The following is a 15178-nucleotide window of genomic DNA, read 5'->3' on the forward strand; positions in this document are numbered from 1 at the left end:
GGTGTATAAACCTATTCCATGAAATTCTACACGTATGTACCAAGTTTCGTGGCAATCAATTCAGCGGTGTCTGAGTTTATCACTGCCAAACAAATATATATATATATACAAACATCCTCTTTTATACTTATAGATTAATTGCTGTGAAATGATGAGTACCTTTTTTTGGGCCACCCTGTACTAACCAGTAATATATATAAGAAAAGAAAATAACTTATAATTAAAAACAAAACTTTTAAAAAATACAGTACCAGGTTTTTAAATAACACACCAAAAGTATAAAATAATGTATAAATATGTGGAGAGCATAAATACTTGTAAGATTTAAAACAAAAAACGTTGGGCACATGAAATAGCTAATTTACTTTTTATTATTATCTATTGCATGCACCCAACGTTTTTCGTTTTAAATCTTACAATTATTTATTCTCTCCACATATTTATAAACTATGTTCTACTTTTTTGTGTGTTTAAAAACGTGGTGTTTAAAAAAAAAATGTGTTTATAAATTTTGTCTTCAATATGTTAAATCTATTTATATGGCCTATTAATACACAACCGAAACCTTTTTATCTGTAATCAGATAATTTTTCTTTAATTTGAAATATGTGTTTATATTTTTAGAATCTCTTAAGAGCAGAACCTACACCTCTTAACCTCTGCGCTTTGAACAAACTGTCAAATTAAAGTGTTTACAGCTGACTTCAATTGATATAATTGACTATTTACATTCCTCCAAAATGTAAACATTGAAAATTTGGAAGCCCACGGGGCGTAGCCCAAGGGAAATATGAAAATAAAATGATTTGATATTGCATTGTCATCAATTTGTGAGCTATGTTTCAAGTTTCAAGTCTCTAGCTCATCGGGAAGTTAGTTAAAATTGATTGCAAAATTTGTATTGAACAGACAAGAAAGCAAGCTAATAAAAACGTTTTAAAAACCAACAAAATTTGGATCATTTTGCAAGGTAAAATCAAAGACATACCAAAAACTTAAGTATTTATATACCTTATAATATATGCAATACATGATGGATTTACACAGTCTTCAAAATTTCAAACATCACAAAATCAAATGAGGAAACTTATTTTGTAACTTATCTCTAATAATAGTTCTAAGTTCGTTGATAAATTCATCAGTGACATATTTACTCTGGACTTCAACAACACTGGGTTCTCGCAGCATCCGGTACACCTCCATTATCCTGGAACAGCAGCATAAATCCATTACTGTATATGTATATAAATATTTAAATAGGTGACAAATACTACCTATATTTTCATTTTAAAGGCGATCCGATTACCATGATACTTTTGCGTTCACATATTTTTTGGACCTTCAGTTTATTTTTGTAGCAAGTCAACTACTGCGGGGCTAATTATGTATGTTTGGAAAATAAGTTTGTCTCTGTAGACTAATGTGTAATGGTTGTATGAATGGATTCAGTATCATTGGAATCTTTTGGTTAATTTGTGAAATTGCTGAAAATTATTAGGTATGGATTTTTTTAAATATTTCCTTTATTAATATTTTGAATTATTAAACTATTCAATTGTTGATCCCTGATGAGATTTTTCTGTTTTTTAATAATCTAAGTAAGTTGAATAGTTGTATTATGTTATATAGTACGTTCACAAAAAATAAGGGGCTTTAAGGGGAAGGTTGCCTTCGTTCCCCTACCACTTGTTTAGCTATACATGAGCTGATCAGCTGTAGGCTGTTGTTTCAAAGTTGGGATGAGGTGGATGGGATAGAATCGCTTCCCCTCAAACCACCTACATTTTGTGAACTGAGTATAGCTACATAGGTGATCAGACTATCTTTTAGTGGCTGATGGTAATTTGTTCCCCACACTCATGGATCACCTGTGTGGGAACCATGAACCACCCATATATATTTCAATAAGAGTTACCGGCTATTTTTTGTTTTTGGCCAAACATGATTATTTTGAATCTGATTCTATAGCCAATAGCGTCAAATTTGTACGGGCCTTAAATAAAAAAAAAAAAAATAAAAAAATAAATAAAACTGTATATTAAAACTGTAGTGTGCAAACTCGAGTTCAGTTACTATCATTTCAAAAGTTTTTAGGGAAGGGCCGCTGACCTCCCTTCTTGGGGGGAGGGGGGGGATAGGAAAAGGACCTCCCTTTCTGGGGAGCAAAAGCTGTTTAATGCTCAGGGTGCTATTGCTAATCCCTGGCTTGATTATAAGTTAATTAATAAATGACCAAATGGAAAATGGAAATTGTGTCTAGAACTAATCTTCTCTAGAGTTGAACTGGTAATATTCAGATATACTGTAATCTCCTTTGCTACCCAGCCAGTAAAATAATTTGTTGAGTCACAGCATTGGTTATATGGTTGGGTAGTTCAGTGGGTAGTCTATCCTCAATCTAAGCTATCAGAAGGTTTGATCCTGATGTAAGAAGCTATTTTGGTGGAAAACTAGACCCAGCTGCCCCAGTTCATTAAGCAATAAAAAAAAAAACAGTTGATCTTAGCAACACAGCTACAAGCTACACAACAAATATCACTCATCCTATACGCCTGATATTTGAGTTAAAACTCGTCTTGGTTGTGTTTCCATCTCATAAAAGTAACAAAAGCAAAATAACAAAGACTACTGTACAAAATTACTCTGTTATGAATTTCAATCAAAACAAGACGTTTTGTTTCACCTTTTGTTGAACTCCAGATCTGCAAAGTTAGCTGTTTCCTCCCTGGGAGTGTTCAAGTAGAACACCAGATCGGGTTTGAGCAGATCAGCTGGGAACTGGTAGATAAAGGAGGATGAAGGAGGAAGCTCTTCAGCACACTCTTTTGCTATGTTGAAGGTTGCTTGGTCCATCCAGTATCTGTGGAAGGATTACCAGTTGTAGAGTGAACCATTTATAACAAAATAGAAATGTAATGCCAACTAAGATGTAGGCGCTTCTGGGAATTTTTCCACCTAATTGTATGTGTTGGATAAAGTAGGACACCTGAGTAGTTTTTAATGACCAAGGACAATTTGTTAGAAATTCAACTATGAAGGAGAGCTGGGCCCAGTTTTGAATAGTAAACAAACTACTGACTTAAGCTATAACAATAATTTTCTTACACCAAAGCTACTCACCCAATCAGCACTACGGGCATATGTTCTAACATGTGTCGTACATTGAACGCCGTAACGTAGTTGCAAAGCCCGAAGAATAATCTTTTTAAATCACTCTCGTCTTCAAACTCATGCCTCAGTTTTATCATACATCTAGGAACTCCTCCTACGACTTTGGCACCGATACTTTTGGCAAGTGTTTTGCCTAGGATCCGTCTACCTGGAAATTAAATTGTTTTGGTACAATGTATTAACATCATAACTAAAACTATAACATGAACTGTTGTTTTACAGGGAGTGAGTAGGCCTACATTTCCAGTTACGCAAAAAAAAAATGTTTACTATGTGAAAGTAATTTTTACTATCTTTTTTGGATTTTGTCGACGTAAACAAACAAAGATTTGTTATTGTTTTGTCAAATGTTTCAATTTTCAACAACCAAAACCATACAACCAAAGTAAATATTACGGTAACTTTAAACTGAAGGCATAACGTAAAATAAAGAAATATCCAATGTCTGTTTTAATTAAGAAAATAATATTAGTCTTTGTAGTGTAGCGAAAAGCAACTTTCAAAACACGAGTGAAAGTGGGTCTATACATATTCTCGACCAAATAAAGTGCTCGATAAATCTCGCACTTCAAGCATGGGACTGACTCACTTTCTACTCTTGTTATGAAATATACTATTAACAAATATTGCTAGCAAGAGGTGGGCTTGATAACATCATTAGATATATAGAAAAAAGTGTTTTACTAAATACAACTATTCACACAGAATCATCACAATAGCTAAAAGCTAAAAGTTATTGGTTATTGGTGGGATTTTATCCCAAGTCTTCTGAAAAGAATTCTGAACCCAACAATATTAGACCAACACGTCCCCAAATCTGAGTATATTTGAGCATACGGTAACAGTTTTAATACCTTAATAATGTCATGAAATTCTGCTTTAAGATGTATTTTTCTGAGAATAGCAAGCTTTTGTGAATTGGAAAACAACCAATCTAGCAAAAGGAACACCAATTTACTCTATGCACAAAAAAGTGACAAAACGAGTATATCACTGTCAATAAGATTGTTTTCAACCGGACGAGAGGAAATCTTTCTTCTTCATGATATTTTTCTAACAATCAGACTAAGATCTTTAATCTAACTCATCTGAATATTTAATTTTGTATTTGCAATCACTTTTTAGGGACACAAAGTCTACATTCCAATCCTGTTATAAGCTACCTCCAACCAGCTGCTCTGTACACAATATGTGATACATCCTCACCAGTTCTTTGGGCTCCTTCAATGACAATGAAGGGGTAGGGTCGCCGCGGTGTGAGGGGTTTGTCACTTTGAGGCCGGCAGTGGCGCTCAAACGTCGTCAACAACTGGTGTACTCTCGGCTTAGCTTGGAACTATAAATGAATTCAGTTTATAAAAGTATAAACACTGACTTATAAAGCACACATAGATTAAAAAGTAAAAAAATAAATAATACAAAAATGTAATTTTTTTCAAATCCAAAGCAATTGAAACTCAATTCAATTCAGATTAGGGAAATTTTGTCATATAATAGCAATATATATATATAATTTAGACTGTAGTCTAATGTGTGAGTTAAACTGCAAACAGAGTTAAAATCCATATTATTATGGTCAATGCAAGTAGATGTTATTATTTCCCCCTTCCTAGTGGTAGTCTACTGTATTTACTTTTTTGTAATCAATAATCATAATAAGAAAGAATTTTTAAGAAATTTGAATCTTCAATGTTAACCTTCATTGTGAGACAGTTCGTTATCATACAGTAGTCTGTAGTATGATATTATTAAAAAAATATATTTAAGTGTATACGAGAGCTCGCCTCGTGGTCGAAAACTAGACCAAAATAATGTATTGAGCAAACTTCTCTATTTTCAACCCACACTGTAAATAAAACATGTGATTGGAATTTCTTTAATTTGTTTTGATTTTCTGCTTACATGTTTGTGTTATTATTTCGTCATCAACATGGCAACCCATATGGCCCATGTATTTTTTTTTAAATTTAAAATTAAATTTGTATGCTTATTTTTGAGCCTATTTTAATTTATAAAGGGATTCTGCACATCTACAGGAAAATATCTTTCATTTGGTACCAACTGCGTGTAATTTGGTCCAATAGTAGTCTATGGTCAGGCTAGCTGTCATAAGTTTTGCAAAGGTTTTTTAGTATATAAGATTGATGTTTTAAGAAATTTGGAATGTTGAATCACTAAAGCTTATTATTATTTATCATAAATGCCTCTGCTGTCATTAGTCTCATGCATTTACAATAAAAGCCTCATAATATCTATATTCGTAAAAATATTCTAAATATACTTAATATACAGTTTTTTAACAATAATTTGTAGCAAAAACCTGGTGATAAATGTCCAAATATATACTATAAGTTATATTAATAATTAGACCTCAAAAAAATGTTAACTTGTAGTTAAAGTCAAAGGATCACTTAGAAAAGTGTGGTTTACTTACTCGTTTTTCATCAAGAGTATCCAGAATCGTTTGTAATGAATAAAAAACTCCAAACTTAACACTTTTCTTGAATCCTAACTCTGTAAAAAAAAACAATACCGTGAACAATTTAGCTTGCACAGTAAAAGCATTGACTATACACAGAAGTCAATTGTAAAAGTTTGTGTGTTGGATGGGGTTTGATGTTAATTGTCCCTCTCAGCAGGCATTTTACTACTTTATGTTACAATTCCACTAAAAACTTGTTTTCTGGGAGTTTGAATTTGTAAATTCATAAATCAGAAAATAAGTAAAAACATGCTAGAAATTAATGAATTACCCATTGGGTTGAATGGGAGGATTAGATGAAATTCATGATGAATAGTAAAGGTAAATTTTTAGGAGAAGGTGAATACTTTTATCTTTGTTAGGGGGGTTATTGTCTGTAGTGTTTAGCAAACCAATCAGACTCCATTGAAAAAAATATAACAACAAATCGGAATTAAAAAAAAAACATTTTTGAACTTATACTGCCTGAGTACTTCAATTAATTAATGGTCCTAATGTAAATTATTAACTAACTACCTTTCAATTCATCAGGGTGGGAAGGCGCGAAAAAGTTCACAATCAAGAAGAATATCATTGTTATACATTTTACTAGAGTAAGTTCTTTCACGATTTTAAATAATGTCATAATTTACAAACTTTCTCAAACCCATTTCAGCTCCATTTTGTACACAGACTATGTAGAAGACTGTTAGAGCTCTTCTCACCAATAAAATATGTATTATCATTCAAACCATCTGAATCGTCTTAAGCATGCTGTTAATGTAAGACAAACATTCACTAGATCTTTCTAAATGATTGTTATACTGACTAATAGTTTTTAGTACAATTGACACATTGAAATTGTTTACAAATAAGAGTAGTCTATAACACAATGTCATTTCTAGCCTTAGTGCTGTACTTTTTATGTGTTTTATTTATATTCGACTGAATTTGACTCTTTAAAATGCAAACACTGGTTCACTTATTGTCATCTAAAGAAATTTATACGTAACATTCAGAAACTTATAATAATATCTACCTGAAGCAATAAAATAGAACTATTACTGTCATCACCATAAATATTTGTGTGTAATTTAATAAGTAAGTAGGTCAATTAAATGCTATTGTAAACAATTAATGTTATTGATTGTGCTCCCTACAAACATAAGTTATGATTTAACCATATATGTTGAGGTCAGAGGTGTTATCACTTTGTCTAATGCTTGTTCAAATAGTCTATTTCATCACTAGGAGCGAAAGTGGCTCTTTTTCTTTTTGATAGACAAGGAAATATGATTAGGCCTTAGTACCAAAAAGAGACGTTTGCTCCATGTGATGAACAAATATTTTCATGATACTGTAGAAATAACCTTCTAGCTTCTAAATGTTACAAAATTAGATCACATAATTTGAAGTTATACAATGTCGTCATCAATGTTTACATTTTATTGTTTACAATCATAACTCAAAATATTGAGTGATAGCAGTGTTTTCATAATGAGTGTTTCAAATTGTATACAACATTATAATGTACCATAAACAAACTTTAAGGTTAGCGAACCGAAAAATTTATGATAATTTGTTTCTGTTCCCTATTTGAAGTTACCCAAAAACAATGATTTTGTGGATGATTTAGAGAACTAAAAATGGCTGTATTCCGGACAGTATGATGAAAAATGTATTATTGGACTGTAACAATAAAGATTAAAAAGAAGCCTTTCACCAATGTATATGAGCTCTTTGCAGCTTGGCAAAAAAATTAGTCTTTATGTAGACTAGCTTTTTATTTACATTTTAATGAAATAAAAGCTGTTATAAGTGCTTTTATCTATTATCTGTAAATTTTATAAAGACCTAATAATTCAAACTGGTAATGGTAATTGTATTGTAAGTTCAGACCAATAAGATATTTCTATCAGTTCTGTCTTGTATAACTATCCACTGCTATTAAAATCCTTCAAGTTAAACAATTCCTTAACATAGAGTTTATCGTATAATCCATTGAGGTAGGATTTTTTACGATTTGTTTATCAATATAATTTTCTTAATGTTGTTTAGTTTTATTTTCATATTCAACCAAAATAACGGTAACAAAAATTCTGTGTCATTTGTTTCTACACAAGTGTAAAAAGAAGCAAAATATGTGTTGTGAGCTTTATATCCTTAGCTCACTGATCCTGTTAACTTCCCCCCACCCATACAGGTGGGCCCTCCCACCTGAAGAGCCACATATCAGTACGCTTACTGGGCTTTCTTAACAAGATTCACACCTGTTTTAACTTTATAACTAGGTTCAACTGCTAAAAATTCAAGTGGGGGTGAAACTCAGACTATGAATCTTACACTGACCATTTGACCTTTATAAGGCAGAGCAATGCTTATTTTAAATTAAAGATCTGCAATTTTTAATTTTTTTTAAGTTAACTCTCACAGAGTTCACTTGACCTTAGATATTTTAAATTACATATCTCTGGTAACTGGTACTGTGTCCATAACATATACCAATAAGCTGGAACTGGAGAGGGTGTCAAAGAGCTTACATAATACTTTGGCTAGTGAATCATACTACGCTCAAACATATAAGGTAAATTAAAGAATACATTGTTATGGCAATGTTATCTATTGTTCAACATATCAACTGCTTGTACGTTGAGCTGAACATCAAAATCTGGTACATGTATGTCTGGATGATGTCTGTAATTTTCCACCACATAGTTTATTATCTGTCTTACAATGTTCGGGTAGTTCCTGTTTGGGTTTAATTCAACCACTTTGACCCCCTCGGCCCTTCTGTATACTTCGATTAACCTGAAAAGGGAAAATTATATTACAGTAAATAATGTTAAAATATTTAAAATAATGTTGAATACTTTTAGGAAGGTGAGTAAACAAGGCTAGTATTATTATTCATTACTGTAAGAAGGCGACACACACTCGTGCAGAGTAAAATACAGAGTTTGTTTTGTGATTAGTTGCTTGTTTGGGAAAGAAAGTCTCATTGGAGGTACCATAGCCAATAAGGCCAAAGTAATTGTATTTTTCCATTGGATTTTTATCAAAGTAGTTATTAAGATTTTTTACTGCTCCACCTTTTGGTTTATTATTACTATTCTTGTCATATTCTTTGCCACACATTTGCTGAACGATACAGTTTTCAAGCTCAATATATCATCTGAGTTTTCCTGGGCTATGGCTTTAAAAGTAATTATAGGTGAACCTCAAGAGTGGCTATGAGACTTTGTCCACATTAGCATTTCTTACAGAATAACCTATCCATGTACACAAAAAAACATCACTGTTGTACTCACGATACAAAAGTAAGTTGTTACGGTGTTGCTACATAGAAAATTTGAAATAAAAAGGTTATTACTATGTCAATAATAATAATTGGTACTCAACCTGTCTGTGAAATCAGTGTAAGGTTGGTTGAATCCTAGAGCATAAGGAGTTTTGGTTGCGTTTATGAAGAATAGGACATCTGGAACTAAAAGGTCCGAGGGCCATTTGTAAATTGGATGGCCTAGAGGTGGGAGTTCTTCCGTAGTGTTGAAATGTTTGCCGATTGAGAAAGCAGCGTGATGAAGCCAGTATCTGAAACAACAAAGACTACATATCAAATATCTTTCACTTTTTCAAATAATGCAGAATGCTTTCAAAACAATCCCAGTAAATTCCAAACGAAATATGTGGATTAACTGTAGGAGTTACTAGACTCTAAAGCATCAGGTTTTGTAAGATAACTTAAGTAAAAATACTGTAGATTTGTGTAAAGGGCTACAAGTAGTTTAGTGGTAGTAGTAGTGCTAGTGGTGGTAGTGTTGCTTTAATAAATAGTGGGCCCGGGCCCAGGGGCACATGAGGGTTTAAGTTTGTTGGAGGCACAAGGAAGAGAAAAATTCCCCCACAAGGTAGGTGGAGAGGAGCGCAATTATCCCTCAGGCTCATAGCGCATTACATGCAAATCTGTGGGGCCATAAATGAAAAACAGCAGCATTTAGTGTGCTGTTTCCAACTATAGTAAGATTTATTCTAAGAAAAATCCCAAACTGTACATTAAAAAAACTAGAGTGTTGGATATCTGATGACCAGTTAACTGGCCTTGCTGCCTTAGGTACTTTTTACTAAATGGTAGGTAATGGTGGGTATCTTTAGTTTTTAGGCTTTACTTTCATCAAGGTGTATCACAGAATTGAGTGAAAATTTAAAAACGTACGTTTTCATGTCCCTGGCCTTTTACTTCGTAGATACCACTGGATTTTTAGTTCATTATTATGTGCTTTAATAATTTTTGGGACGGGGGCAACATGTTACACACATTTATTTGGTTTTAAATAGGTTCTAGGTATTTTTTTTTGTATTTTTAAAGTATCGAAATTCACGACCATGACGTGTCCCTAGGGTACATTTTCCAACTTTCACGCTGTTTTTAGACAAATTATTCATGCTGAAATATATAAAGCCATATTTTTATGTCATCAATATTTATTAAACTTACAAAAAAGGAGCATATTATAATTTTATTACCTGAAAATACAGAAATATATACGTCTAATAACACTTGCAATAATATATTTACACTTATACTGTTGACTTACAAGACGGTAAATACATGTAAAAGTTGGTAAGTGGTGATCGATTTCGATTGGACACTCCAATCATCATCAGACCCAATAGGCGAATCGCCTATTTTGTGTTTTCCATCAAAGATGCTCTATTAATAAAAAATCACCAAAGATATTGCGTTACCATGGACATTTTATGAAACTTCAAATGTCAATGAAATAAAATAATCAAAAAAGTTTCAAAAAACGGAACAAAAAATGTTAAAAGTGCTTTTCCTGAAAACGTACGTTTTTAAATTTTCACTCAATTACTTATATAAACAAAATTCTGATTATTCACACCAATGCTTTTTTGTTAGCAGAACACAGAATGCATTGAAGAGAAAGCAGTCCAAACTTCATAAATTTTGGGGAATGCTGGGAATCAAACCTGTTAACTCTTGTTAGATAAGGAATTTGCATTACCTCTCAAGCACCACAGCATGAGTACTCAGCACCTGCCTCACATGGTTGGCTGTTGAGTATTTAGTCAGAGAGTAGTACAATCGCCTCGCCGCGCCAGTGCCTATGATGAGGCGGATATCCCTCATGAACTTCGGGGGCGTTGTCATATGTCGACCTCTCAATCGCCTTGCTACCGCCTTTGTAATCATTTCTCTTTCTGCAAGGTCATGAGTTATATGCTCAGTTAGTGATGGATAATATAGATAAATTTTTAAGTTTAATCATTAGATGAAAACAGAGCAAATCATGAAAGATTTAAGATAAAGTAACAATAAACATTAATAGTAAATTAATCAATAAAAGTAATACAGTAAGACGTAGTTAAACAAGAATATAAGTGAAATTGTTTTTTGTTGTTTTGTTATTTGACAAAATTGTTGGATTATAATTTGAGCAAAGAAAACATGAGCTCTCTCGCCCTCTTGTACTTTTGGTGACTCAACTCCTGCCTAAACTGAACGATACCCTATCCATCAGATGTTAATACCAAAAAGAATGGGTATTATCTAAAATGTAATCTAATGTGGACAAATTCAGTGAACTACAATACAGTACAATGGAGGAATACAACAGTTATTTGCCCCAAACATCGCTAAACGCTTGACCTGTTTGCTTACATGCTATTGGCAAAGCAGAACAAAATAACTGCTAAAATTATGTAACCACAAATCATATTGCATATTCTATATAACATATCACTTAATGTTTTTCATACTGCATAGTTTATAATTTTTTTCTTAGAAATATTTAATCATTCTACTCACTTGAGTTGTACACAGATTCTACATTGATGAATATCATCCTCTTCTTCTTTTGTATTCGATCTCTCGCTTGATACTCTTTCCTTGTATTGTAAATCCATTCTGACCTGTTATGCACATGCATCAGGTCTACCAACCCTGTTTTCAACTAAAACAGATACATTAGAGGTGTACTTCAACATCACCAGTAAAAGATCAAATCTAAACTACAGCTTTGGATTATGGAGGATGCTATCTATCATGGATGTCTTATTTTTAAATAAATTGTTTATCATATTCATCCTGTATTTTCTGATTTGTATAACTGTATTTACAAAAGAACAATGGTTCCGTTAACGGTACTCGAATGCATATAAATTTATGTCTTTCAACTTGGGTAGTTTGCAAACTGTTCACCTTTGGTGTTTCACCAACAGTGCTAAAGACTGAGTGTGTTCATCTGAGTTCTGTTTTATTTTACACTAAATGTTTAAGCATGCCAAACTGAAAGACAAATTTCTATGCACCCGGCAGTGGAGTAATACCCTAAACGGCCACAGTGCAGTATCATTTCTGATTGCGAAGACGGTAAGGATTAAATACATATTTTTATATATAATTTTATGGTAGTCTGTTACACTCAAGAATCGTTACTGTAAGCAATATCTTTTAAGCCCCCATCGAGTATCAAGGTACTGTATACGAACTAAAAGAGAGCCTAGGTTGCTAATAGGAGCAAACTTAAGAGAGTCGTATTCAACAATGTTCTCTACAGGTAAAAAATCAATCTGGATACATTAAGTACCTCCTTTAAATGAAGCATTTCACCATAGCCTCGATCCTCTTACAAGTCGTGGAGAAACAAAAGTGGCAACATTGCTGTCCCGGCAAACCAAAACAGCTGTTACATAATTTATAAAGAAGCATATGCGAAATGTTAATGTTTACATGTTTTTTATTACCGTTATTACAATAGCAACAGACTAGCCGGTGCGACGTTTTATTTTGTCCTAGGTCGTGAGGCACTAGTCTCGGATAGCTTTTTACATTACACTATGCAAGACCTAGGAACATTATCACTTAGATAAAATCCACTGGAATTTTACGGGCGAGGGGTCTAATTTGGGGAGCAAGCTGGTCTAGTGGTTAGAGCACGGAACATCAGTCCCTAAGGTCCCGGGTTCAAATCACGCCAAATCAACAATGGATTTTATCTAAGTGATATTGCCGCAACCCCTAGATCTAGCTTGAAGTAATGTGCAAAACAAATCCCAGTTTGTGCCTATCGTCTTAGGACAATAATAAAAATGTTTTATACTGGTAATTTGGTGGGATTTAAACTCGGGTTCAAATGTTGCCACACATCAACGCTGCGGCTATTTACTAGAGGAGGCTATGGTTTTACTCTTAAAAGTTTGTCACCACAGGAATATTATTTTCTTTTGCTTTTACAGTTTATAACCTTACGTACTTATTTCAGTTTTTTATAAAAATTTTAAAACTTAGCAACAATATGACCAAACGTCTATCTTATAAAATGAACAATCTTAGTTAGGCATACCTTATTAATATTTATATCGTGTAAAATATTTTGAAAGTTGTAATATAAGCCCTTTGCTCTTAACTCTCCAAACAAACTTTCTGTTGATTGTGCTGTCAACAGAAAACACAAGTACAGTACAATATTGAATTAATTTTAAAAAAATATTAAGGCAACTATATTTCCAGCATGTGAAGTATTTGACACTTGAATTAGTTTTAAAATTAATTGATGCATATTTGGCTAACTATTAAGTACTATCATAGACTATTAGAAACTGAATATCAATAGTTAAAGGTACTATGAAATATATTATTTTTTTCTTTAGATAAAATTAATATTTCTCTAAACGTAAAATACAGCTGTTTAAGTATGGAAGCCTGTGCCTATGTGTACTTTAAACTCTGTTCTCTGGATTTTATGACATTTTACTTTAAATTCCATTTCAAAAAGACTAATATTTAAAAAGTAAGCAGATTTTTGCTGTGAGATGTGAGACGAAAAATCAAACGGTGTAGGACAACGTGAATTTCTTATTTTTAAATTTATAATATAAAGGAAAATAAAATATCAATAGCACAATATCTAGAACTATAGCAAAGCATTAATTACAATAGTTTGCTTTTTATTTACTTAATGTTTCATATTACTTAATATTTCAGGACTAAGACAAGGCGATGCACTATCCCCATTATTATTTAATATAGTCATTGAAGAAGCGCTGAGAGAGGTGAGCAGTCTTCAGGGAGGTGCAAAGATTAGCGGGAAGACAAACGTTCTAGCATTTGCAGACGATGTGGCACTAATAGCAGAAAATAAAAAAGATATAAAGGAGCTAGTAGAAAAGCTAATCACTGAAACACAAAAAGTGGGATTAAAAATAAATGAAGAGAAAACTAAGATAATGAAGATAAGTAGACTACCTGATAACCAACCATACTTGGAAGTCTTAAATTTTAAATTCACAAAAACTGACAATTTTAAATATCTGGGAGTGACAATAACAAGTGAAAGCAGACAAGACGACGAAATCCAATGTAGATTAGCAGCAGCTCAACGGTGCTATTGGAGTCTAACAAAACTATTTAGAAGTAGACTCCTGACCAGAAGAACTAAAATAAAGATGTATAAAGTAATAATACAACCAGTTCTACTATATGGAGCAGAAGTCTGGACACTTACAAAGCAAAATGAAAAGAAATTGATAGTTTTTGAAAATAAAATCTTACGTAGAGTGTTTGGTCCTATTAATGACAATGGTGAATGGCGGATAAGGAAGAACCAAGAATTAAGAGAACTTTTTAATGACCCAGATATCATAGCAATGGTAAAGAGCAGAAGATTACGATGGCTGGGACATGTATATAGAAGAGATGATAACAGTATGATTAAGAAGGTATGGATGGGGCAACCAGAAGGACGACGGCCGCTGGGACGACCCAGATTAAGATGGAATGACCAAGTGAGGCAGGACCTCAGGAGGTTAGGAGCAAGTTTGGAGGCAGCAGAAGATAGGCAGCAGTGGAGGAGCATTGTTGGCGAGGCCAAAAATCACTTGGGATTTGTGTGGCCACAGGAGTAAGTAAGTAAGTAAGTAAGTAATGTTTCATTAAGTCATTAGCATCTACTTGCAAATTGATTGGTATGTAGATTTAAATAATATATTTTTGATAGATCCATCGCAAAATATCTAACTTATCTTTTTAAGGTTATTTTACTCACTTAAATTTTCAGATGAATCCAGTTGGTTCTGTTCTTCTGAAAATACATCCAATTGTAGAGGTTCTGCTTCTGATTTTTCTTGAGTTGAATTATTTTCATCTTTGAAACCCTCTAAACTTTGAGCTTGAGAGCGGTATACAATATGATTATAAATAACAAAAGTTGTTAAAACAAATTCGTGGCAACACATTATTGGCTAAAGATAAAAAAGTTAAGAAGAGATCCTAATTTCTGTATATTTACAAAGAATATTTAAGCGTAATCTGGATTTCTGATATTTCAGTAGTTCTGCATCACTTGTAATCTTTTAATCATTTACTGTAAACTGCTTACAGCTTTATCAGTTTAGTTGTGCCATTAAACTTAGAATCACTTCTTGAGTGGATGTCTACTTAATACAATAGCACAATAGACAATAACAAATATTTCTTTATTGACTACAATTATTGATCAAAAGGTTGCAGGTTCGATCCTAAGA

At 32.8% G+C, this 15178-nt stretch overlaps 2 protein-coding genes across 2 annotated transcripts; both read right to left on the reverse strand.

Annotated features, from left to right (window-relative positions):
• Positions 1-989: 989 nt before the first annotated feature.
• LOC129004355 (UMP-CMP kinase 2, mitochondrial-like) lies at positions 990-6397 on the reverse strand. The gene is made up of 6 exons (XM_054432920.1): positions 6170-6397; positions 5606-5685; positions 4378-4507; positions 3121-3319; positions 2684-2860; positions 990-1207 (listed from the first exon to the last, which is right to left on the reverse strand). The coding sequence occupies exons 1-6, from the start codon at positions 6276-6278 to the stop codon at positions 1066-1068; spliced, it is 837 nt and encodes a 278-aa protein (XP_054288895.1). The 5' UTR covers positions 6279-6397; the 3' UTR covers positions 990-1065.
• A 1849-nt stretch (positions 6398-8246) lies between these two features.
• Positions 8247-14975, reverse strand: LOC129004437 (uncharacterized). Its single transcript, XM_054433022.1, has 6 exons — positions 14701-14975; positions 13000-13091; positions 11463-11607; positions 10660-10855; positions 9032-9223; positions 8247-8440 (listed from the first exon to the last, which is right to left on the reverse strand). Exons 1-6 carry the CDS (start codon positions 14888-14890, stop codon positions 8248-8250), a joined length of 1008 nt encoding a protein of 335 aa, XP_054288997.1. The 5' UTR covers positions 14891-14975; the 3' UTR covers position 8247.
• Between the last annotated feature and the right edge of the window lie 203 nt (positions 14976-15178).

This window comes from Macrosteles quadrilineatus, unplaced genomic scaffold (assembly GCF_028750875.1).
Source record: "Macrosteles quadrilineatus isolate MER2022 unplaced genomic scaffold, UCM_ALF_1.0 Scaffold_9__3_contigs__length_116548681, whole genome shotgun sequence".
Lineage (NCBI taxonomy): Eukaryota > Metazoa > Arthropoda > Insecta > Hemiptera > Cicadellidae > Macrosteles > Macrosteles quadrilineatus.